Here is a 25,067-nt window from a genome sequence, read left to right on the forward strand (position 1 = left end):
GATAACTCTGTACGCAGTAGCCATATTTTTCTCTTCAGTTGGCGCGAGCCCTACCACTCACTCCGCTCACAACAGCAGTCGGCGTTATTTTTTTCCATTGATAATGACGGAAAAGGAAGCTGGAAAAATGGAACAAGGTATTGACTTTTACTATTGCTCACCATAACAAAAGCTTTTGTATTTGTTAATTACCTTTGATTTAACCTTGTACTCTCACTCTCACTCTCACACTACATACAACACAACAAAGAACCCGAGTCTGAGTCTGAGGCCGGAGGATGAAGAAGGAAGAACATTCCCCATAAATAAGAGTCTGGGTGCTTCTAATGATTGGTGGGTCCTCTTGTGACGTGCAATCTTTCCACAATATTTTGTCCTGTATAGAATTGTCACAAAAAACATTACTGACAGAGCTGACCTGCTCTGAGCTGTTGTGAAGTGAAGTGAAAGATAAGAAGGAAATACATAAGAGTAAGAGTCATAGTCATAGAGAATGAAAATGAAGTTAAAGAATCACGATGAAATAAATATTATTTGCTAGGGTGCCATTAATTATTAAGAGTTTAGTCTTTATCTATATAGGCTATACTACATATTAATATTTTATGATTTTAATTTTATGATTATTTATTCTGCAGAAAATTTTGATGAGGCTGCTGAGGAGAGGGTGATTAATGAAGAGTACAAAATATGGAAGAAGAATACACCTTTTCTTTATGACCTCGTCATGACTCATGCCCTGGAATGGCCAAGTTTGACAGCACAGTGGCTTGCTGACGTGACAAGACCAGAAGGAAAGGACTACTCGCTACACAGACTTATTCTTGGCACACACACCTCCGACGAACAGAATCATTTATTGATCGCTAGTGTCCAATTACCAAATGACAATGCCCAGTTTGATGCTTCACATTATGACAGTGATAAAGGAGGTGGGTTGTAGAGCACATATAATATAGTGTAGGGATCTCTAGCCGTAAACAATCATACGGCTACAGTGACCATAGCAGTGGTCATTCCTACTTCCGCTCTGCCTCGTCCCGAGCTAACCCGGCTCATATAAAAGCCTAGGGGGCCTCTCGACTCATTCTCTTACTCTCATTCTCTCATATTCTATCTACCACTACCGCCTAAGTTCAGGGTAAGCTATATTTTTATTCTTTAACTTTATCTATTTTATATCTAGTTTTAACTTAGTAATTCCGTGATCACCGGCCATCTGGACCCATCCTAGCCATGGAGGCCTACAGTCAGAATACCGAGTTCTGGCAATCACGGTAGTTACTACAATAGGGATTTCCTACTAGGACCGGACAGGATCAACAATTAAATGGAATTTAGAAATACTTCTCACATGAAAAAGCAAGAGATAGAAATGATGATTAGCGGCCCTGGCTTTCCCTTGTAGGTTGGAAAGGTTATCGTCTATCCCTCTCTATCAGTAGAGCTGCCAACTGCCACACGTTTACCCAAATTATCATGTTTTTAATTTTAAGCATCTTTAAAAATCCTGGAAAATCTTATTTCTTTGAATTTTGAAGTCACTGTTTTTGACAAGTTGAGAGTCGTATTATTTTGTCTACAATTGTGGTGAATTTTTTTTTAGGCAAAAGGAAACAAGGCATTTGTCAATGTATGGCAGATGTGGGCTGAATCTTCACAATATTCATTTTCTATTCATTTCATCCATTGCAGAGTTTGGTGGTTTTGGTTCAGTGAGTGGTAAAATTGAGATCGAAATCAAAATAAATCACGAAGGAGAAGTGAACAGAGCACGTTACATGCCACAGAATCCCTGCATCATCGCTACCAAGACCCCATCAAGTGATGTCCTTGTCTTTGATTACACCAAACATCCCTCCAAACCAGGTATGAAATTTCAACTCTCAATAAAGAATTCCTTCTTAAAAGGATCTCACTAGAGAACACAAATAAAATGGAAAGTATATTACAATTACAAGGTTGCCAATTTTCAGTATATTTACGGAATTCAGTATATTATAAACCCTCAGTATGTTCAGCTTTCGGTTAGGGTTCAGTCTATGTGTTTGCGTAAAAGTTCAGTAAAGTTTTGCCTCTTGAATTAGCAATCATGATATTAGCTTTTAAGCTCAGGATGAATGGAAACATATGCTTTTTGTTTTTTGTTATAGTTTATTTTTTTTTTCCTCATTAATTTTCACTATTTGCATTTAGAGTTTTAGAGGTAGATGTTTTGATCTTCCCTCAGACTACTGTGATAGAGATTTGTATAATTTCATGGATCTCTTTATTCATATATTCATGAAGAATAAAAAGTAAACCTGATCCAGAACTTATTTTTTTTATTTCTAAGTGTGTTGTTCTCTCTTTATGCTTTTACTTGTAGATCCAAGTGGGGAGTGCACCCCTGAACTACGATTGAAAGGTCACCAGAAAGAAGGGTACGTTCAATTTTTTAGTTATTTTGTTTGACAATTTCCATTTCAAGCTGACTGGTCCTTTTTTTTTTAGAACACCCAAATATCAAACAAAATGACATAATTTGACCTCTTGTTTTGCTGCAAATATGCTGCTCTCAAGGGATTTACTGGCAGTTTTTTTCCTACAATTGTTGGGTGACTGAGTATTCATATTTGATTTGGTATTTGATAAGCGCTCTGAGCACTTCCTTGTGATATGGAAGAGTGCTCAACTAATATAATAATATTTATTATTCGGTTGCATTTGCCCTGTGCCACTGACGAGTGTCCTGCTTTAGAGGTAGCAAGTAGCAACTATTTCAATTTCAGCCACACAAATTGTGATCAATTCCAGCTCCTTGGGCCTTGAAATAGTACTCAAGTGTTAGTATGATTCAAGCTAGATTTCCATTTTTTGAAATAATTATAAAAAGCTAATACTGTAAGGTATGTTAGTAAGTTTTTGCTACTATATTATTCAAGATGGAATGGCAAACTATTCTTCAGCAGCGTAATTTGTTGATAGCTGCCATTCTCTCTCTCTCTCTCTCTCTCTCTCTCTCTCTCTCTCTCTCTCTCTCTCTCTCTCTCTCTCTCTCTCTCTCTCTCTCTCTCCCCTCCTCTCTCTCTCCTCCCCTCTCCCTCCCTCCCTCCCTCCCTCCCTCTCCCTCTCCCTCTCCTCTCTCTCTCTCTCTCTCTCTCTCTCTCTCTCTCTCTCATTCTCTATATATATATATATATATATATATATATATATATTATATATATATATATATATATATATATATATATATAATATATATATATATATATATATATATATATATATATTATATATATATATACATATATATATATATAAGTATCAATCCACTGTTAAGGTGACCACTGTGAAATGCACCAATGGGAGGACCAAGCATATGTCTTGTTCAAATGGATTAAACTGTTCAATCTGTGTTCAAAGTAGTAGAGTTTGATTCCCTACAATGATTTATGAACACAATTCTGATGCTTGATGATCACAATGGTATATAGAAAATTACTCGGTCCCCCTACTGTTTTACTAAGTGTTTCTGTAGCTTTAAGGAGACATTTGGTAAAAACATGTTTTTAGGGAGACCACATTAAAAACCCCTTTTAGGGAGCCCGGTATATGTTTATATATGTGTATACCTAAGAGTGCAATTTCAAGTGAGCTACCGCCAAATTTACTAAAACAAAGTAAGTCCTTAAGAGCTTCATGGCCATAGTGTTGAAACTTATCCCAGTGTGAGTAGAGTGAAATGGCCGAGCAATGCATTCACTAACTCATCCCTCCGAAGGGGGCGCTCAGGGAAATAACCTGGGCTCAAACACGGCAAAAAATATTCCCAGTTGCTCCGTGCGCCATTGTTTTTGCAGTCCCCGACCCCTTTAGAAGCCTGACGACCCAGGTTAAGAACAGAGAGTTGATTTGTTGTTGTTGTATACCACTGAATGGACTTGGTTTGTTTTGTTTTTAAGGGTTTTAAGGCGCTTGCAACACATTAAGGTCATATCAGCGCCAGTAAAAAGGAAGAAAATGGGATAGTAAAAAGTTCTGGAACTACAATTAGAGCACCCAAGAAAAAGTAAGGCAAAGGGGATTTGTTTCAAATAGGAAACAGTAGATTCCAAGAGCACACTATCAAAGTACTTAGTTTGAGATCACCTAGAAGTCTCATTTAGACACAAGCACAGGTCCCAACAAAGAGGGATACACTCAAATGTTTACAAAGCATATATATAACATGTAAACAAAACAATAAAGTGCATAACAGAGATGATTTACAAGGAAAAAAAATATCATCTCCCAAAACTATACATTTGACTGTTTCCCTCCCAGCCAGGGCCTGGACAAAACCAAGTAATCCCATTCCAAGACAAATACAGAAAACAAGTTGGAAAACAGACATAGGGGATAGAAGTATATGGGAGGTCGGGAACCCCACCCAGTGAATGGAGTTGGATGGATAGGACAGCAGATCTGATGGACACAATGAACGGCTTCAATCAACATATAATTCACTTTACACAATGTTTGCTTTGGTTTCGTGGTCTTGGGGTAGACAGTTCGTCTGACGCCTGAGTTGACAGGGTTCGAATCCATATTTGTGGCGATGCGGAGTCATTGTAAAAGTCTCATTTACAGTCTCACTTGTGTTAATTGGAGTAAGTTACTGAACTGTAACAACGTTGTTCGTGTCCAAATAAATGTACTACCAGCTGCACGTCGAGCGCATTAAGGGTTTTGTGATACATCAAAGCTCGTGTAAAATTACATTTACATTTGACCGAAAAATGATACACAACGATACAAGTTTACAAATCATATTGCAGGTTTATTTCAGTTCCAAAAGCCATCACAAACATTCATCCACTGTATCACATATAAGTCTTTAGTCACCAAATAAAAGCAAAAGAAACTTTGATGAAGTTTGTTATGTGTACAGTGCAACATAAAAGGATAGAAACAGTTTTACTGATAAAACCCTCAAATGGTAACAAACCAATATGTTGTTGCTGGTAAGTTGCTTAATTGCATTTGTTAAAAAGCATAAACTGTGAAGCAAAAGTGTTGAAAATCGTTTAAATAATGTTTAATGCAAAAAAATAATTCTTAAGCATTTTATGCAGCTCTAAGCTGTCGTTGCTGCATTTTTTATCATTATTAATTATTATTATTATTCTGGACAGCTTTGAACAAATCTATCTTTGCAGATTCTCCCATTTTGTTTTGCATTATTTATTCCCCTTTTAAGAAATTAACTTTTTCAATATAAATCCAATTGAAAGCTTCAAGCCTGCTTTCAATGTCCCATCCTCTTTCAAAGTCATTTCAGAAATTGTTTGTGATATTTCATTAAAGTTAAAGTTACAACGCTTCACCACGTCCTCTCCAGAGAAAGAAGGTTGATTTGTTCTTTTCCTAGTTTTTAAAATCAAATTTCCTAAGATGCGTAAATCACTCATTATAACTTTTCTCTCCTTCTTTGAACTTTTACTCCACAATTTTGTTCCTAACATTACTATAGCTTTGTCTGATCGACACAAATTTCCCACTTCATCATTCCGAAATTTGTCAAGAATATTCTCCTTTATTTCTTTACTTGCATTGGGAGCCACAGGATAAAATTTTACAACCCCAGTACACAGAGCATGCTCAGTACTACATTTCTTTTTTTGTTCATAAACCCTACGTCCAGAGTAAAACCCCTTACAGCCAGCACACATAACAACTTCATGTGACCCTTTTGCTCTCTCACGCATAACAATTGAATTGTTTCTAATGTTTGAATAAAAAATGCAATGTTTCTTTAGATTGTTCTTTTCCTTTCCTTTCCAGGCTGTTTCATGGCCTCTGTAACTCCTGTCTCATCCTTGTGTTTCCTCATCAAATGCCTTGAGAGTTTTGTTTGCAACTGTCCACAGTATGGACAGGGTCTCCTTGGCTTTTTGTATTTCTCTGAAAAAAAGGAGAAAATAAAGCACATCATGCTATGAACTCTGAAAATAAATCAATAGACAGATCGTATGCACATCAGCTACATGACAGCGGTAGAGAGGAATAGCATTCCAAATGTTTAAATCCTGGACAAGTAACTGTCATCATTCCTTTTTCTTTTCTACCATCTATTCCTTTGGAAGAGGTATGTTAGATTTGTGGAGACTTCTGCCACATAACAAATCAAGCGAAAAGACGCCATATTTTTGTTTTGAAATAGAAATAAATAGATCAATCCACCCACTTCACTGGGTTCAGGGTTCCCTCTTCATTATAATCAAAATATGAACATAAATCGCAACACAATGAAGTCTCATCTGAATAAATAGATTGTCCTTTGTTTCAGCGAATAACCAGACAGAATGTCAAAAGAATTTTACGTTTTCCCCCAACCACCCCTTGGAGGTATCAGTATCAGCCGAATGGTTAGCGTCATGTTTTTTACATTGAGCAACAAAATTTACTCCAATTGCTTCACTCGACCCAGGCGGAAAAGTAATCAAGAATAAACCCAAGTCCTATCCAAAGATTAACATTTCATTTAAGTTTCATTTAAGTTTATTGTAGGCCCTTGGCCATTCGACAAAATTCCATTCACATAAACTATTTACAACAATCAGAAATTAGTTATATCAATAATAGTAATTGAATGCAATGAAGGCAATATCATAATAATATTAATAATAACAGTAACGGCAATAAGTAACAATTAATATAGTAACAAAAGTAATAATAGATTATAGTTCATAGTAATAGTAATAATGACTGTCTTTGTCATTGAGGGAGTGAGAAAACATCACCAGCTGGCAGAACAAACAGCCGACATCAATCAAACGTCCTCCAAACCGGTTGAGCACCCGCTTCATTATTTCCTTAAAGACTTATTTACTTCCCCCCAACTGCCTGAACGAGGTGTGTAGACCACTTAATCCTGATTTATATTTTGTGGGAATGAAATATGACATGTATATGCAGGAAATAACTAACACACTGTTCAGATAGAAAATATTTGAGTCTTGCCTTTGTTAATTGACACAGATAAGTTAGGAAAATAAATGCTAGTAAAAACAATCAGTAAGTTCGTGAACACTGCTTTTCAACTTGAACATATGTTTTCATCAAATCTACACACATCATGTTGTGAGCTGAATTTTAATGATCTCAGTTGTTATTGAAAGGAAACCCCAAGAATTTTAGAATAAAAAAAGAATTGAACCTGGAAGTCAAAAGGGTTTGTAGCACAGCAGACAGTATCAAAGTATAATTTTAGTACCGACAAATCAAAAAGAAAATGTGCTTTTCTTTAAATGCTCCCAATCATCATAAACCGTTTAGGTTGCAAGATTAATAAAAATGTTACCTATTCTGATACTCGTTATGTTTCCAGCTGGTCTGTGAAAAAAAGCCTTAAGCATTATATACATACAAAGAAACAGTTTTAGTATATAGATGGGTTGTAACAAAAAACCATTTTAACACTTACAATACAAGCAATTTAAGTCTATTACAGACACACACAAAAAAAAAACAATAAAAAACATGAAGATTATTATGGCTGGTTTCACTGATACCACTCACACATTGGGGTTTCAGATTCTAAGATGTCCACCCTATCGAATTTGGATTTGTGCTTGTGATGTAAATGGTAGCGTATTTTGCGACGCAGCATTGCCAAAACAGAAAAAAAATGCGATAACACAAATGCAGCACAATGGAGGGGAGGGGGGGGAGTTTTATTTTTAAAGGAATGGGTAAATTAAAATTGATACCACAAATATCAAAGGAGAAGAATGACAAAAAATGACTCACCATTGCACGTAACACGTTGGTTTGCATGTGTATAGCATTCAGGTTGAACCTGGGTCCCGGACTGGCAACGAGGTTCAGTCTGTGATAGTTGTGGATGAGGCTCTGACTGAGTTGGGGAATGAGCACTAGGTTCCAAAGACAATGATGTACTCAGCATTCGGTACCTCACAGAGCACGAAGAGGAATCAGACTCGGAGTCAGCTACAAAATCGGTATCCTGTATATTTTGTGGAAAAGATGACAAATCAATCAATTCATTCATGTTGACAATAAACACAAAGAGCCATTGTTTAATAATCCAACTAAACAATTAGCTGGTTAATAATGCAAGTATAATTAAAGAGTTGAGAAAGGCAGACATATTGTCTAAGTATTTAATATGTTCAACTGTGCATGAATAAATATAGCTACACCAACCAGGGCTTCAATAAACTGATTTTAACCAACTCTCTAAATCCTACACAAGGACCAACAACTACAAAACAATTTTTATCTCACTACGATTCTAGACATATAAAATGTTGTCATTGCAACAATATGAACTTCTTAACCTTGCAACTGCAATATAGTTTTTTAAAAAGTTGATAAACATTACAATGCAAGAGAATTTGGACAAAATGCGAGATCAAAAGAAGCTATTGTCATTTTTCCTGGAAACGCATCATTTTCACATTTTGTCAAATAAAAACAAACGACTTCAAATGTGAATGGTTCATCAATGAATATCACTTCAAAATATAACGAGGAAGGTTTAAAATAGTGTTATTGTTGGCAAAGTGCACTGCAAAGAAAATTTTTAACAACAAAAGACTAGGGGGTCCCACTTGTGTAAAACAGTGTTGTCCTTGTCCTGAAATATTGTATCGCGCCTAACAGACTGCAGGTCTCATCTTTTGTGGCAATTGTGTTTTGTCCACCACAAAATATGGTGATGTGAAGCATTTTGAGCATGGTGTGAACTGTGGATAAACACTATAGAAATGCTATGATTTTGTTTCAATTTACATACTTACCACAACTTAATCATGCGATATGGAACTTTGTTCTGCATCACTTTCAAGCTCTGAGTTGGAGTCTATATAAAATAAAAATAAACAAAGAAAAGCTGAAGACTATCATCTGCAAGTTTTTCTCTAAACCCTTAAACAAAAAATCATGCCATCTTGTGCTGTAGAAGGATTTTTATTTTATTATTTACTTTATGACTATTGTCCTTTGGAAAAAAAGAAAATTAAATCCGAAACCTTTTGGCTATATTCTTTTAAATTTCAAGAATGTCAGAGTTGGCAAGAGAGGATGGAAATATAATTCCAGAAACCAATCGGTCTATAATCATATCCATATGATAGTTTTTCGCTCAAGATTCAGGTACAGTCCACTTCGGATAATCGCAACACCTTGGGATCATCGAAAATGTTGTGATTAACCGAAGTTGCAATTAACCGAAGTTCAGTTTCCTGTCCACTATTTCAACATTTTACATTTATTGTAAACTCAAACCAGTACATGTTATTCTTAGTCCACCACATACAGAGCAATTTCATTGAAACAAAAACCATATGGCAGCCCTGTGTAGATTTGTCAACCAAAAGCAGCTATGAAGCAAGCCGATATCTTACTCAGATTGGACGAAGTTTCACCCCTTTTTTTCTCAACATTTGTCAGAGTTCAAGAGATTAGCCGTGATGAGAGACAATAAGCTCTCATCAAACTCGTTGGTCACAATGCACAGTTGTTAATCCTAAAACAAAAGATATCGCTCAGTCTCATTTTATAACTGTCATTTATAACCTGTTGTCAAGATTATGACCAGCCCCACCCTTCTTCAATTTAATGGCCACCGATGACGTCACAAACCCATACTGCAAATCCCCGCCCTCTTTCGACTCTAATAGAGTGGTGACACACTACCGTAGCATTAAATCCCGCTCACTCTCGATTCTTCAACCTGTCACGATTTCATCCATGATGAAATTTAATCATGATATATTGTTTGATTTCTTGAATTTACCACTTTTTAAAAACCGAAGTTCATTGCAATTAACTAGTGACTTTTATATAGAATTATTTCCATTTCTTAGGAAATGTTGCGATTAACCGAGTTGCATTTATCCGGAGTGGACTGTATTAGTATTACACACCATGACTCAAACAAAAATAAGCAAACTATGTGTACCTATGTGCGGCTATGTGGTCTAGTGGTATGACACTCGCTTTCGGATCGGAAGGTCCTGGGTTCGAGCCTCGCTCAGCGCATAGTTGAGTCCTTGGAAAAGACTCTTTACTCACATTTTCTCACCGTACTCAGGTGTAAAATGAGTACCTGGCCGTTAACAGCGTTGTCTTTGTCCGAAAAATTGTAATATCGCCTAACAGGCTTCATGTCTCGTCCTACATGTTAAATGTTGCTGTTGACCAAGGACCCCTTGTAAAGCGCATTGAGCACGTTAAGTGGATATTGCTCTATATAAATGCTCAATTTTTTATTATTTTTTTTACCTAAATATTTTATTCATTTCCTCATCAAATTACATTCTTACCATTAACATCATAAATCACATCAAAAGGGTTGTCTGAATTGGCAGCAAGACATTTTTTCAGGATTTTTAAAGCTCAAATCTCTCTGATCTGAAGGTACAAAAGAAATAGCATATTCTCAACATTAAACTATGATTTTGTGATATGGCACACTGTATGCATAAAGCATGATGCAAAGACAGAGGTTTAAGTTAAAAATATTTTATATTCTTTTCAAAAAACCCATAAAATAAACACGTGAAATGTTGAGTTGGATAGCGCTAAAAGTAAAAGTAGTAAGTAGTAGTAGTCGTCGTAGTAATACCTAGTAGTAGTAGTAGTATTAGTAGATCTAGTAGTAGTAGTAGTAGTAAACGACAGATCTTACAAAGCTAGTACTATCTAGTGTGAATCGTGAATCTACAGTCCACAGAAGTTCCCGAATTATCTGACTCCACTTCCGAATGTGAATGACTGACAAGTGACAATCATCAATCGGTGTGTGTGTGATATCTACCCGATTTCAATTCATAAATCAACAGTGATAGAATAAGAATGGCCAATAACTTACCCTTTAAATTATCTCGGTGTCTCTTCTTCCCCATGATGCCATAGTTTGGAAGTCAGCAAGTGACGAAAAATGAAAAAATCAGCGCCGTAAATACGAAAACGAAAGTAGGAATTGTGCGAAATTGACTAAACATATGTTTCACAAAAAAAATGAGCTAATATGTTTGCTTGTCTTTTGTCACCACGAAAAGTATCCGAGCCAAGATTCGATACATCTGTTTCTAAAAATAGATTATAATTCGTATATCTTGTTCATTCCACAGTTCATCAACTTTCACACAATTGTTTATTTTTTTTTCATAACTATAAAAATCAATATAATGCTCTAGAATTTTAGAGAAAATTTCGGAAAGATATAGTGCCTCACTATTGAAATATATCGACGAAGACACTGGTACCCCTATTGTGCTTTTTTCAGGTGGTCACCTTATTGACCAACGTGAAAATTTAGGCATAACTCTTCTTACCGTGGTGTTTAACAAATATCTTCAATTCTATGATTTACAATTATTTATCCTTGACGGTTGGGTTGACAACCTTAAACTAAAATCAGAAAAGTGAATGTGCTAGAGGTCAAATCAATAGGGGGACCAGATTTTGGTCTCCCTATTGGTAAAGTACTGTAAAATGAACTAATAGGGGTACCAAAAGTCTCCCTAACCTGGAGGCATCATTGAAGAGACACCGAGATAATTTAAAGGGTAAGTTATTGGCCATTCTTATTCTATCACTGTTGATTTATGAATTGAAATCGGGTAGATATCACACACACACCGATTGATGATTGTCACTTGTCAGTCATTCACATTCGGAAGTGGAGTCAGATAATTCGGAACTTCTGTGGACTGTAGATTCACGATTCACACTAGATAGTACTAGCTTTGTAAGATAATGCATTCTACAACCTCTCTTTTACTACAGTTGTATTGGTGTCGGTATAAATCCAAATGACTCATTACTTTGTGTACCATTTTAGCATGATTCACTTTCATCGCTAAGCAATCAAACATGTCTGACCAACCTATAAACTTGCTGTCTTCAAGACAGCAAAGAAAGGGATGCAACTTTGGTTTTCTTTTAGTAATCGAGTTTCATCTCTGTTTCTTCAATTCTGCATTTATAGCCAGATGGAAATTATTATTGAAAGAAATTGAGTGTCTCTTTTCAGGAATTTATGACATTCTACAAATGTTTGGTTGTCCTTGTGAAGGAGTTTTTCTGAATCATGTTAAATGATACAAATCCATAGGAGGAAATTTATTTTAGCCGCATGTTGTGTTAAAACAGTCGTAAACCTCATTACAGATATGGTCTGTCATGGAACCCCAATCTGAATGGGCACTTGCTGAGTGCATCAGACGACCATGTGAGTAATAGATTGTTACGTTGTTTATTTGTTTGTTTCAATACTTGCCATATATCGTACATATCCGTCTGAATGAGGCCCCTTGATCCCATTATTGGCTGAGAAGGTCAACTTGTGTTGTTGTCATTTTCTCTTCTTTCAATGGAATGATTTCATTTCTATCAGCTTGTCCGGAGTGAATGATGAAAAAGCAATTTAAAAACTGAGTCTGCACCAATATAGGTGCTAAAATGGCGCTTCAAAAAGTTGAAAACATGTGGACAAAGTTGATACTCTGTTCACACTTCTTTTGACATTTAAAAAAGCCATTTCTGCTATACTTGTGATGTCATATCTTCATTTAAAAAAATTATTTTTCATTATTCCATCCGGAAATAATGATGGGAAATGAAATCTTTCTATAGCTTTTAGAAATAAGTTAGTATAATTGTAATTTTATGTCGAATATCAGGAAAATGAGCTTTTGCTGCAACCTCAAATATTTTATAATTTAATTTTCCATTATTATTCGGTTGTATTTGCCCTGTGTCACTGACTAGTGTCCTGCTTTAAGGGTAGCAAGTAGCAACTATTTCAATTTCAGCCACACAAATTATGAATTGTAAGATATTTACATGTCATATTCATATCTTTTGTCGCCTGCTTATTTTTCTTTTTTGTTCCCTCAAAATATAAATCATTAGACAATTTGCTTGTGGGATGTTAATGCCAAGCAACAGCGGGAAAGGATTGTCGATGCCCAGACCATATTCACAGGACACACATCAGTGGTTGAGGTAGGTTATCACGATTTGGAAGTGTTATTTTTAGTATCAGATTTCAGTCTTTTGTTGGTGGAAATTCACTAGTTTTCTCAATAGTTTGCCATTTTCACTCTTTTCCAATAGAACGGATTTTGGTTCACAACACATGATATGTTTTAGAACTTTCCAGACTTGCACTGTGTGAAATGGAAACTTTTGACCCATTGCCTCATATGTGTTCAGTTTTACATCATATTGGTGTATTTGTTGATACTTAAAATGACCAAAAATACTAAATTTTAGTTTTTTTTTATTCGCTCAATTTCTCCATTATAAAAAAAAGCATTATATTTAACATTAGCATATTTTTTACTATCAAAACCATTTAGATGCAGTAGCTAACATTTTGTTTGGAATGGTCTTAGTTTAGGGAAGAATTGAAACAATATATCAATAACTCGAATGTATGTCTCATTACAGGATGTGGCCTGGCATTTGCTTCATGAAAGTCTTTTTGGATCTGTAGCAGACGACCAGAAACTCATGATGTGAGTGATGCACGCTTTGAAAAAAAAAAAACAAAAACTGACCAGCCCCTAATTAATTGCCATTGTTTCCAGTTGTTGACAGCTTCCATCTAATTACATACTTGCCAACCCTTCCAATTTTGGCAGAATCTTTCATATTTTCGCTCTTCCGTTTCCACTATTCTGCCATTGACTCTAAAATTCCGATTTTCAAAAATAATGAGGATGGAAAGAAGGGGGGGGGGGGGGTGAATTTTTTTTTTTTAATGATTGCCAAAAGAGAGCTAAGTAGGAGAATTAATTATACTCTTTTCCCCCTTCCCCATTCCATTACCTAATACATGTGATATGTAGTTTCGCCAGCCGTGCCCGAATGCTGTCTTTATTTGTCTGGTGGCAAAGTTGGTGGTAATTTTGATACAGAATTATCCATTGTTGACAGATTCCTATTTGTTGTTGCAAATTCCTATTTTCTGACCTTCTGGTTCCACTTTTGGAAAATGAAGGGTTGGCAGCTCTGTCATTAATTGCTATTGTTTCCAGTTGTTGTCAGCTTCCATCTGTCCCTTATTCTGTACACTTGATTCACTGAAGTTAATTGATTGGGTGCAAAAATCATAATAAGGTTCACACAAGTTCATTTATGTCTAAATTCTCTCTTGCTGGCCATTTTTATAATTTTAGCTTCATCCTGTTGCATTGCTGTTATGGCTGTCTTCACGTCAAAGGCTAGCTCTGTATTGATGAATAATAGAAAAAAGGTGGATTTGACAGTCTCGTTTAAAGCCTAGTATATAAATTTTAAAAAAAGATTTTAAACTGTTTTTCTCTGTTTTTGAACAGCTGGGACACCAGATCTTGTAACACCAACAAACCCAGTCACACAGTAGATGCTCACACAGCAGAAGTGAACTGTTTGTCCTTCAACCCTTACAGTGAATTTATCTTGGCTACAGGATCGGCTGATAAGGTAAGAGAACGTCACTCTTTCTTTTTTTTATAAATTCCTTTCCTCATTGTAACCTCCAATCATAATGGAATTTACAGTATATACCGCTTAAACCAAACTTGTTTAAACTGAAGAGAAATCAAAATGTAAATTTTTTTCTACTTTATTTCTATTAGCTAATCAAGTATCAATAAACTGAAAGCCACTATGCTCAAACTATTTTTAAACCAAGAAGAAATTTGCAGAATAATGGAATAGCCTAAGAAAAAATAATCGATAACCGACCAAAATTCCTGTTACAATTGTTACCCTATGTGTTACCCTATGTGCTCTCTTGTATCCCTTCAACACCCCTCAAACATGATCTTCGCTGAAACCCTCTCCACTTCACCACCAGTCCATCCCACCCCCTTGTCCACATTAATCCACAACAGCCTATTATTTGTCTCTGTGGCCTCTCTTCTACCCCACCCACTTCCCAACCAATCCCACTCCGACCACGTCAGTCCATTCTTACTTGATGGTGATAACACAGTATGCTGATTGAAAACAATAATAGCGTGACTCCAGAAAGGTGACGTTGGAGTTATAACACTATTGCTCTACTACCACTACGTTTCTTTATGTGCATACATACTTACACAATTATGGGAGCCTCCAGGCGGGCGAAGACACCCACAGAGTTTTCTCAGAACCCCCGTTGGTAGCCTATCGACGGGATCGTAGCCTGGGGGATCTCCTTGTCAGAAGCCGCCTGGAACCCATACCCAGGGATGGACCTAAAGCCAGATCGTGTATGCGACCCCGATGCAAGACTTGTGGGCACCTGTGGGAGTACGACAGAGTCAGTTTTCCAGACAAGATTTGGGACATCAGGCAGCCGTTTACTTGCACTGACTGTAATCTAGTCTATGCCATGACGTGCTCTCTGTGTGGGATTGCTTACATTGGTGAGACCGGAAAGAGGCTGGGTGACAGATTTGTGCAGCACTTGCGTGACATATCGAACTGTGCAGACACTTCAATCTGCCGGACCACTGCTATGTACAGTGTGTGCGTGTGTGTGTGCTTAGTTTTTGCCATTCGGACACTTCCACCCGCCGGCGTAGGGAAATTCACCTGATCAAGTCATTGGGAACGCTGACTCCATGCGGACTCAACACCAGGATTGACCACCACTAACCACCACTTCGTATCCCGCTGTGCAACAACTGCCACTACTACTACTACTACTACTACTACTACTACTACTACTACTACTACTACTACTACTACTACTACTACTACTACTACTACTACTACTACTACTACTACTACTACTATTTCTACTACTACTACTATTTCTACTACTACTACTACTACTACTACTACTACTACTACTACTACTACTACTACTACTACTACTACTACACTACTACTACTACTACTACACTACTACTACTACTACTACTACTACTACTACACTACTATAACTACAACTCTACCCACTCGTGGTGGTTGGATGGGAGCATCACCCTTGAATCATATACCTATGATGTTCACATGGGTGTACGATCCGATAGTGATGTCGTTTCTTCTTCTCTTTACTAGCCTATCCTGCTTCTTTGGTTTGTGATTGTATTTTTGACAGGGATATTTTTGTTCCTGTAAATCCTCTGCCTGTTTGTTCTTGGTTATTTATAATTTAGCTTATGATATCTTTAGGTTATGATTTTGATTGACATTTGTACTATTTTTGTTAGATTGCTTGTTTTTTTGTTTCAGCGGTCTCTCATATAACCTCAATTGTGTTGGAAGAGACCTAAAGCAACAAACAAACAAACAAAAAAAAAATACCTACCTACCTATCTATCTATCTATCTACTGATTATCTACTAATTCATAGTCATCTTCCTTCCTAGCTATCTCTCATTGTGTCCACTCATCCACTTATCTATCCATTTATATACATATAGTAGACCTGTAAATTCTCAGTCAGTTAACTGAAATCAGTCAATTTGTCAAATTCAAATATTTAAAAAAAGGAAAGAAAGAAAGAAATAAATAAAAAAAGAAAGAATTCACAAATCGTAGTCCATGACCGTAAAGTAATTAGGAGTGTTCCACAGCGCTACGCATAGCTCATGGGGACCGTTTATATTAACGATGTATATATTGCCAGGACTAAGCGACGCTTTTTATAAAAGGCGTGTCTGAACACTTGCCCACATTTACCTGGTGAGTCTCAAAAGTATGATAAAGTAAATTGCGAATGCCGAAGTCCGTTATTTAGACACCTTCAAATCGAAAGTTAGGATAGATTGCTACAAGCACATTTCGATTGCCTCACGTTGTAAACAAACTGGCTGACCGTTTCTTCACTGATTGAGTACCTGATTATAAGGAACAATGGTAAGTAGCCTAATTAATTCCTGTGCAAATCAGGACGTTTTCTGCCATTGTTTTTCTCAAGCCCAAGCGAGCTTGCTGTTTTGTGGCGATTTACCTTCATTTCGATTCTTTGAATTTTTCCGCTACGCCTGCCGAAGTTTCTTCTTGATAATTCACTTCTACTTAATAATTCAGTGTATTGGCCTGAAGTCATATTTATTTAATTTTTTTTTTCTGTCATTTACTGATTGAAAATCAAGTTTGCTCATTGCTACATTATTCTAATGTTCTCACAATGGCTGAGCTGTTCGTGGATCGCAATTCAATTCAGACTTGTCGAGCATCGATAAAGATGTGAGGAATAAATTCAATTGGTCATGGCTAGAAGTTAAAGATGATAATGGTGATTATTTTTCTATGTCAAAAAAATTCCAGAGGCAGGAATATGACTTTGATGAAGTCATCTTTACCTATATGAATGACATGCTTATTTAGCATTCCTTCTACATCAAATTATGGCAGTCATACTTCCAGTAAGAAATAACACCCACTATTTTAATATATTGTATTTATCACTCTCCTCTCCAATGATGCCCTTATTTAAAAAAAAATAATTGAATCTTCAGTTTGTCGGAAGAGTTTCAGTCAATTTTTATAGAGCTCATTTACAGGTCTAATATAGACCCAGCTATCAACCGGCTGTTTACTCGCCCTCTTTCAACCCCCCCCCCCCCCCCCCCTTTCTCTCTCTCTCTCTCAGTTCTCCCTCTCTACCGTCCGACTCCCCCCCCCCCCCCCCCCCCCCCCCTCATTTAAAAAAAATTTTTTTTTTAATTTAGTAATTAATTTTTATTTTATATATATATATTTTTTTTTAATTCAATTAAAAAAAAAAAAAAAAAATTCTTCTCCCTTCTTATTAGACCTGTAAATTCTCAGTCAATTAACTGAAATCAGTCAATTTGTCAAATTCAAATATTAAGAAAAGGAAAGAAAGAAGGAAGGAATTCACAAATCGTAGTCGCATGACCGTAAAGTAATTAGGAGTGTTCCATAACTCTACGCATATCTCATGGGAGCTGTTCATATTAACGATGGATTTATTGCCAAGGCTAAGCGGCGCTTTTTAGAATTGGCGTGACTGAACACATCCCAGTGTAATTTCACACAGCCTTCGTTAAATTATTTTTTCACTTTCCAACCTGTCGTGATCCCAACGGTAGCCAATTTTAACTGAGCCGCCTAGCAATAAATTTCACTGTTTCATCTAAGCCAAAATTGACCACATTTACAAGCTGGGCTTTAAAAGTATAAAAAAAAGTAAAATGCCGGAAGTAACATCTGATAATGGGAGACACCTTTAAATCGAAAGTTAGATTAGGATAGATTGCTACAAGCACATTTCGATTGCCTCACGTTGTAAACAAACTGGTTGACCGTTTCTTCACTGATTGGGTACCTAATTATTAGGAACAATGGTAAGTAGCCTAATTAATTCCAGTGCAAATCAGGACGTTTTCTGCCATTGTTTTGCTCAAGCCCAAGTGAGTTTGCTGTTTTGTGGCGATTTACCTTCATTTCGATTCTTTGAATTTTTCCGCTACGCCTGCCGAAGTTTCTTCTTGATAATTCACTTCTACTTAATAATTCAGTGTATTTGCCAGAAGTCATATTTATTTAAGTTTTATTTTCTGTCATTAACTGATTGAAAATCAAGTTTGCTCATTGCTACATTATTCTAATTATGTTCTCACAATGGCTGAGCTGTTTGTGGATCGCAATTCAGACTTGTCAAGCATCGATAAAGATGTGAGGGATAAATTCAATTGGTCATGGCTAGAAGTTAAAGATAATAATGGTGATTATTTTTCTGACTATGTCAGAAAAATTCCAGAGGCAGGAATATGACTGTGATGAAATGAAGTCATCTTTACCTATATGATGAATGACATGCTTATTTAGCATTCCTTCTACATCAAATTATGGCAGTCATACTTCCAGTAAGAAATAACACCCACTATTTTAATGTATTGTATTTATCACTCTCCTCTCCAATGATGCCCTTATTTTTAAAAAAATTAATCAAATCTTCAGTTTGTCGAAGAGTTTCAATTTTTATAGAGCTCATTTACAGGTCTATCTTATCATATCTATCTATCTATCTATCTATCTATCTATCTATCTATCTGTCTGTCTGTCTATATTATATCCATCTGTATATTCCACTTCACTATCACATCGTCATCCAACCGTTCGTCTTTCTGATTGTATTTCCTTCGAAGATTTGACAGTCATCACTCAATAACCCCCCCACCTCTGCCGTTCCTTTTTCACCTCGCCCCCTACTGTTCCACACCTTTCTACTTCTACTAACTACTACTACTACTACTACTACTAATACTACTACTACCACTAATATGTTTTATCTTCCATTATTTTCTGGAAGGTTCTGTTCCCTGATGCTGACCTTTTCTTATCAATTTGATCACCCCCATGGGGCACCCTATCCGCTACCCACGCCACGCTAACATTTCATTCATACTGCAACCACCATTGAGTACAGATGATACAAGTTATTTTTCATTATATTTTATTTGTTTTCCACATATATTTGTGTACTGTTGTGCTAACGAAGGGTTTGTACCCGATACGTCCATTGTATGTTTTGTTCCCATACGAAGCCTCTCCATTTTCACTCTTTCGTTAGTACATACTTACACTTACACACAAACATCGCACACACTCACACTACACTTCTTCAACCTAAAAGTCATACAGTTGAAAAGTTAATGCAATACTGTGCTCAATGCTATTCCTAATGCTTCATTATTGTCTTGTTTTTCATGCACATGATGTGTCACAAAGTTTTGGAGTAATTTGGTATAAAATGGCACGATGATACACAGTATATAGGGGCAGCATGGCTCAGCGGTACAGTCTTTGCTTTGTACCAAGTTCGATCACCCGCCACTGCTGTGTGTGGCCATGAGCAAGTCACTTCGCCCTAGTTGCACTACGGCTGATGCCTGGGTTATTCCAGTCTTCCCTTGACTTAGACCCTAGAGAAAGATTTCCCCTGTGGGATGAATAAAGGGAATGTCCTTTATTTTACAGACGGTGCCCATCCCAGTTTTTTTTTTTTTTTTTTTTACTCCGTAATTCTGGGGTTTTGTTTTTAGTATCTCCATAATTCTGGGGTCTTGTTTTTAATATCTCCATAGTTCTGGGGTCTTGTTTTTAATTTCTCCATTATTCTGGGGTCTTGTTTTTAATATCTCCATAATTCTGGGGTCTTGTTTTTCCTCAGACTGTTGCATTGTGGGATTTACGAAATCTGAAATTAAAACTCCACTCATTTGAATCTCACAAGGATGAAATTTTCCAGGTATGTCATAAGCCATGAGTGTCCCTTATTCCTTTGGACAGATAATCAGCCCTCAATTTTCTCACCATAAAACACGACTTATTTCTCTAGAAAGCACTTATCTTTTTTTCTATATTACCCTCCAGGAATTCTTAGATATCAACCTTTTTAAAATGACACTCTTTATGGAATAAAGTTTTAATTTTAAAATTAATATTATCATTACGAAAAGAAAAAATGAATTCTTTAAATTTTAAACCACTAACCCATTTTAAATTGATTTCTTGATTAAGGCATTTGCCACTCTCATATAAATTAATTAAAAGGAAAAAGTTTTCAATACAATTATTATTATTATTATTATTATTATTATTATTATTATTATTATTATTATTATTATTATTATTATTATTATTATTATTATTTTATTCTTAGGTCCAATGGTCTCCCCATAATGAAACAATCTTGGCTTCTAGTGGCACAGACAGACGTCTCCACGTGTGGGACCTCAGGTAGACTCATTAATTATCAATGAATTTGCATATTAGGTAATATCGATGTGCAGGTCTTTTCAAAAAGCCCAATTAAAAAACAAAAGCTTATTTGACGACTATTGAAGGTGAAGACACGACTGTGGTGTCCTTGCATTTGCTTTGTATGGCATTTTGTTTTGGTTTTTTATTTGATTCAGAAAGAAAAATGGAACAAATGCTGCTTTCTTCTTGATTTTGATCTCCAAATTATTTTGTATCCCTAATTTCTGACCACAAATTATAGCTGGGTGTTTTGCATTGTTATCTGATTTTTAAAGATTTTTATTTAACGCAATGTTTTGTACCAAAAAGTTAGCTGCTTGTTTTGTTTATGTTTAAAGGTGGGGGGGGGGGGGGGGGGGGTGTGAATTAAATGTTGCTGTATTGTTGTTGTTATTACTATTATTATTATTATGATGATGATTAATATTATTATTACAGTAAAATTGGAGAAGACCAGTCTCCTGAGGATGCTGAAGATGGACCCCCTGAACTCTTGGTATGATTAAATGTTTTAATAAAACTTTTGTGTCTGAGCAAAGAAAGAAGTGATAGAGATGTAAATGTAACACTCAGTAAGTCCAAATCATATCACAGGCTCGATGGTCAATCAACACACATTTTGTGTGTCTGATCAGTTCCTTCATAGTATGAGCAGTTGATGTCAGATATTATATTTTAAGGGAGAGGGAGGAGGGTCAATGACCTAAATATTATTATTATGTTGGCTTCAATATGTGAGGTCAATGACCTAGGTACTTATATGTTGGCTCCAATATCAACTTCCCTATTTGAGGGTTTCTTGGTCTTTTTCTCATTTAGTTTGGGAACTACGAGGGCTCTTTCATAATTAACCGAAAAATGCCTGTAAAATCCGCATTTTTTATGCTATCAACAAAATTCTTGCACGTGTTCATACCTTGACTCGTCCTTCATTTCTCTACGTAACAGCCAAGTCTGTCGACACACTTCTGCCAACGCCGCACCATGGAATAGATACCTCTCGGAAGAAATTTCCGTCAAGGTTTTATAGCCATTTCCGCACATGGTCAACAAGCTCTTCATCGACATCAAAGCGCTTTCCTGTCAGCTCACGTTTCAGTGGCCCAAAGAGGTGATAATCAGATGGTGCGAGGTCTGGACTGTGTGGTGGGTGTGGCAAAATCTCCCATCCATATTTCTCTAGCCAACCTTGCGTCACTCGTGCTGTGTGGGGTGTAGCGTTGTAGTGTTGCAAAATGACCCCGTTGGTCAACTGCCCTGGGCGCTTTCTGCAATGGCCTCCCTAAGCTTGTCAAGAGTTTGGCAGTACCTTGCAGCATTGATTGTTTCTCCATGTTGTAAGGTTTCGAACAGAATAACACCACGACTGTCCCAGAAAACAGTTTCCATTATTTTCTTTGCTGACCACATGACTTTGAATTTCTTCGCGACAGGTGAGGATGGATGTTTCCATGTCATCGAATCTTGCTTTGTTTCTTGGGTGCAATGGTGCAACCAAGTCTCATCACCGGTGACTATGCTGTCAAGAAAAGTCACATCGTACCCTAGAAAGTCTCCGCTGGCGTTGGCAGTATGCCCGTGAACCCTGCGTGAGCTCTTGCTTCTTCTCAAAAGTTCCCTGCAGATGTCCAATCTTTGTTCTTTATGATTGTCTGTCAATTGCTTAGGAACCCATCTTGCGCTGACTTTTCTGTAGCCAAGTTCATCAAATACAATTCTATGGGCAGAAGTTTCCGATATTTCAAGACTGCTTGCGATTTCATGAAGTTTCAACATCCTGTCTTGACGAATTAGCTCATCAACTCACTTCACATTGTCTTCTGACGTCGCAGTTATCGAACGCCCTCTCCCTTCCCTGTCTGTCAAGTCGGAATGGCCGGCTTCAAACAAATTACACCAGTGATAGACTTGTGTACGGCTTATAACATGCTCACCATATACACTCTGAAGTTCTTTATGAATTTTGGTAGGATTCAGACTTGGCGTTCAAAAAACGTATGACAGCTCTGATTTCCTCCTTTGACCAAGTTTCAAGGTGGGCCGCCATCTTTAAAATCGTCTAGAAATTCATTGTGCAAAATGATGCACTTCATAATTTCTGGGAATATCCGTAAGGAAATAAGGAATGTCATGTCATTTACAGAATTAAAAAATCTCCACTGGTTGCTGAGCAATGGGCATTTTTCGGTTATTTCTGAAACAGCCCTCGTATATACAACAAAACAACTTCAAAAGCTATTCTTAAACATCAACTAATATTTTCTCACAAAGGTATGAGTAACAGTTTGTTCCTTTCTACTTCTCTAGTTTATCCACGGTGGGCACACAGCCAAGATTTCAGATTTCTCCTGGAATCCCAATGAACCCTGGGTCATCTGCTCTGTGTCTGAAGACAACATCATGCAAGTCTGGCAAATGGTGAGATGAACCAAGTCTCTTGGTAGCAAATCAGCTTTTGAAAAATAATTTTTTGTTGATGAAAAATCATATATTTTACTCTACTGCATTTTTTACAAAAATTTTCCCTCGAAAACTTTATGCAAGTACGGTACAGAATTGAGAAAATTATAGCAAAATAATAGGCGTTTAACCAATATATTTATTCAGCGTTTTTGAGTCAAAATCTATCGAATCCTTAATTTGTCCTCAGTTTACAATGAACTAAAATATTAAAAAAATTTTTTTTTATGTGTTCAGATTTGTAATTCTTGCCATGTTTATAAAGGTTTGTTCTGTTCTCTTGATGGAATTTTCTATTTTTTGTTCCCGTCTGCCCAGCTGGGACTTTCTATCCTCTGACACTCTGAAAGTTGTTTTTTTTATATATTTTTTTTTTACACTTTTGTTCAACCCTTTGACTCTGAGTGGGGTTCCTGACCTCCCATAGTGGGCAGGGAGGTACATACTGTGTCTTCTATCCCCCTATGTCTGTTTTCCAACATGCTTTCTGTCTTTTGTTTTGGAATGAGATTACTTGGTTTTGTCCTGGCCCTGGCTGGGAGGGAAACAGTCAAATGTATAGTTAGTTTTGGGAGATGATATTTTTTTCCTTGTATATCATCTCTCTGTTATGCACTGTACTATGTTTTGTTTATGCATTATATATTTGTAAACATTTGAGTGTATTCCTCTTAGTAGGTAGGGACCTGTGCTTGTGTCTGGATGATACTTTTGGGTGATCTCAAACTAAGTACACTGTTATTGTGCTCTTGGAATCTACATCTGTTCCCTATTTTAACCAATTCCCCTTTGTCTGCCTTATTCTTGGATGCTATAATTGTAATTCTAGAACTTTTTACTATCTCATTTTCTTCCTTTTTACTGGCGCTGATATGACCTTAATGTGTTGCAAATGCTGTAAAACCCTTAAAAACAAAAACAAAACAACCTTTTGACTTTATTTCTCCTCTGGCAGGCTGAGAACATCTACAATGACGAGGAACCAGACCAGACCGGTCAAGAATTGGAGCCGCCAAATGCCTAAATTGTATCATTTGTTGTTGATGCATCAATCGTGTTCATTGCTCCATTGATCGTCTCTTGTTTGGTCGTCAAACTGTCGGATATCCATCTTGTACTTTAAAGACAAGTGGTTTTCAAGTCACATCGCATGTTTTCCCAAGATCAGTAATTCATCATTTGTAAAGCCACTGTCTACTCATGCATTGTCTGTAGTTTTGTCTTTTTTTATCATATTTAATTTATTTGTTTTCATTCCCAGTTTTTTATATATTACTGTCATTTGGTCATTGTTTATGTTTTAATTTCATTTTATTGGGGGGAAAAGGGGTGGGGGGTTAATTGTCATTATCATTGTTTAAATCAAGTGGAATTGAATTATTTGTAAATACGAGGTATTAGGTTGTTTGTTCGAAAACTTTATGGATGATCGAGGTGGTTAAATGTTTGGTATTGTTTTATGTTTTTTTCGTGGTACGTTTCGCCCCACTTTCGAACCAAATTTGTAAATGCGTTTGTCACTCTCAGATCATTCAATATTTGGCAGATAATACATTTGTAATATAATTGTATGCAGCTCATTACTTCATTTTCTCTGTCAACCTTTGGAATAATAAATCATTACAGTTGAAGAGTTCTCTGTGTGTCTTTATTTGGAATTTTATTTTATTTCAATATGAACCTTATCACTGACACCCTGTGCCTATGTTGAGGGGGGGGGGGTATTCTGACCCCCCCTCCTTGGTGGACACAGAGGTCATTTTGAGACAGATTTTTTTTCCAATGTAAATTATGTCTCTGTTTTGGGTAGAGTCTTTGGCCTCCCATGGAGGGCAGGAGGTCACGCTGTGTCTTATGGCCCCTTATATCTGTTTTCCGAGTTGATATATGTC

The 25,067-nt window shown here is 36.6% G+C and overlaps 2 protein-coding genes across 3 annotated transcripts; one reads left to right on the forward strand and one right to left on the reverse strand.

The window, feature by feature from the left end:
• LOC144967655 (histone-binding protein RBBP4) lies at nucleotides 1-24,806 on the forward strand. Of its 2 annotated transcripts, none has more exons than XM_078905175.1 (13): nucleotides 1-137; nucleotides 639-932; nucleotides 1,696-1,869; nucleotides 2,369-2,423; nucleotides 12,148-12,226; nucleotides 12,910-13,002; nucleotides 13,450-13,517; nucleotides 14,340-14,466; nucleotides 20,123-20,200; nucleotides 20,615-20,691; nucleotides 21,154-21,211; nucleotides 23,023-23,133; nucleotides 24,131-24,806. In XM_078905175.1, exons 1-13 carry the CDS (start codon nucleotides 104-106, stop codon nucleotides 24,197-24,199), a joined length of 1,317 nt encoding a protein of 438 aa, XP_078761301.1. In that variant the 5' UTR covers nucleotides 1-103; the 3' UTR covers nucleotides 24,200-24,806. The 2 variants fall into 2 exon arrangements, with proteins under 2 accessions (XP_078761301.1, XP_078761302.1); XM_078905176.1 differs by having other exon boundaries at nucleotides 12,166-12,226.
• LOC144966894 (uncharacterized) lies at nucleotides 5,777-9,641 on the reverse strand. The gene is made up of 2 exons (XM_078903598.1): nucleotides 7,774-9,641; nucleotides 5,777-5,925 (listed from the first exon to the last, which is right to left on the reverse strand). The coding sequence occupies exons 1-2, from the start codon at nucleotides 8,033-8,035 to the stop codon at nucleotides 5,777-5,779; spliced, it is 411 nt and encodes a 136-aa protein (XP_078759724.1). The 5' UTR covers nucleotides 8,036-9,641.
• Nucleotides 24,807-25,067: the final 261 nt, after the last annotated feature.

This window comes from Berghia stephanieae, chromosome 3 (genome assembly GCF_034508935.2).
Source record: "Berghia stephanieae isolate SIO BIC M18660-M18661 chromosome 3, UCSD_Bste_1.3, whole genome shotgun sequence".
NCBI classification, from domain to species: Eukaryota; Metazoa; Mollusca; class Gastropoda; order Nudibranchia; family Aeolidiidae; genus Berghia; species Berghia stephanieae.

What these genes read in the sequence shown, in the direction of transcription:
- LOC144966894 (XM_078903598.1), bottom strand. Translation starts at nt 8,035, where the DNA reads ATGAATGAATTGATTGATTTGTCATCTTTTCCACAAAATATACAGGAT. An exon ending in CCAACGTGTTACGTGCAATG is followed by an intron (nt 5,926 to 7,773) that starts GTGAGTCATTTT and finishes CCTTTTTTTCAG; the next exon opens with AGAAATACAAAAAGCCAAGG.
- LOC144967655 (XM_078905175.1), top strand. Translation starts at nt 104, where the DNA reads ATGACGGAAAAGGAAGCTGGAAAAATGGAACAAG. An exon ending in AGCTGGAAAAATGGAACAAG is followed by an intron (nt 138 to 638) that starts GTATTGACTTTT and finishes TTTATTCTGCAG; the next exon opens with AAAATTTTGATGAGGCTGCT. An exon ending in TGAGTGCATCAGACGACCAT is followed by an intron (nt 12,227 to 12,909) that starts GTGAGTAATAGA and finishes ATAAATCATTAG; the next exon opens with ACAATTTGCTTGTGGGATGT.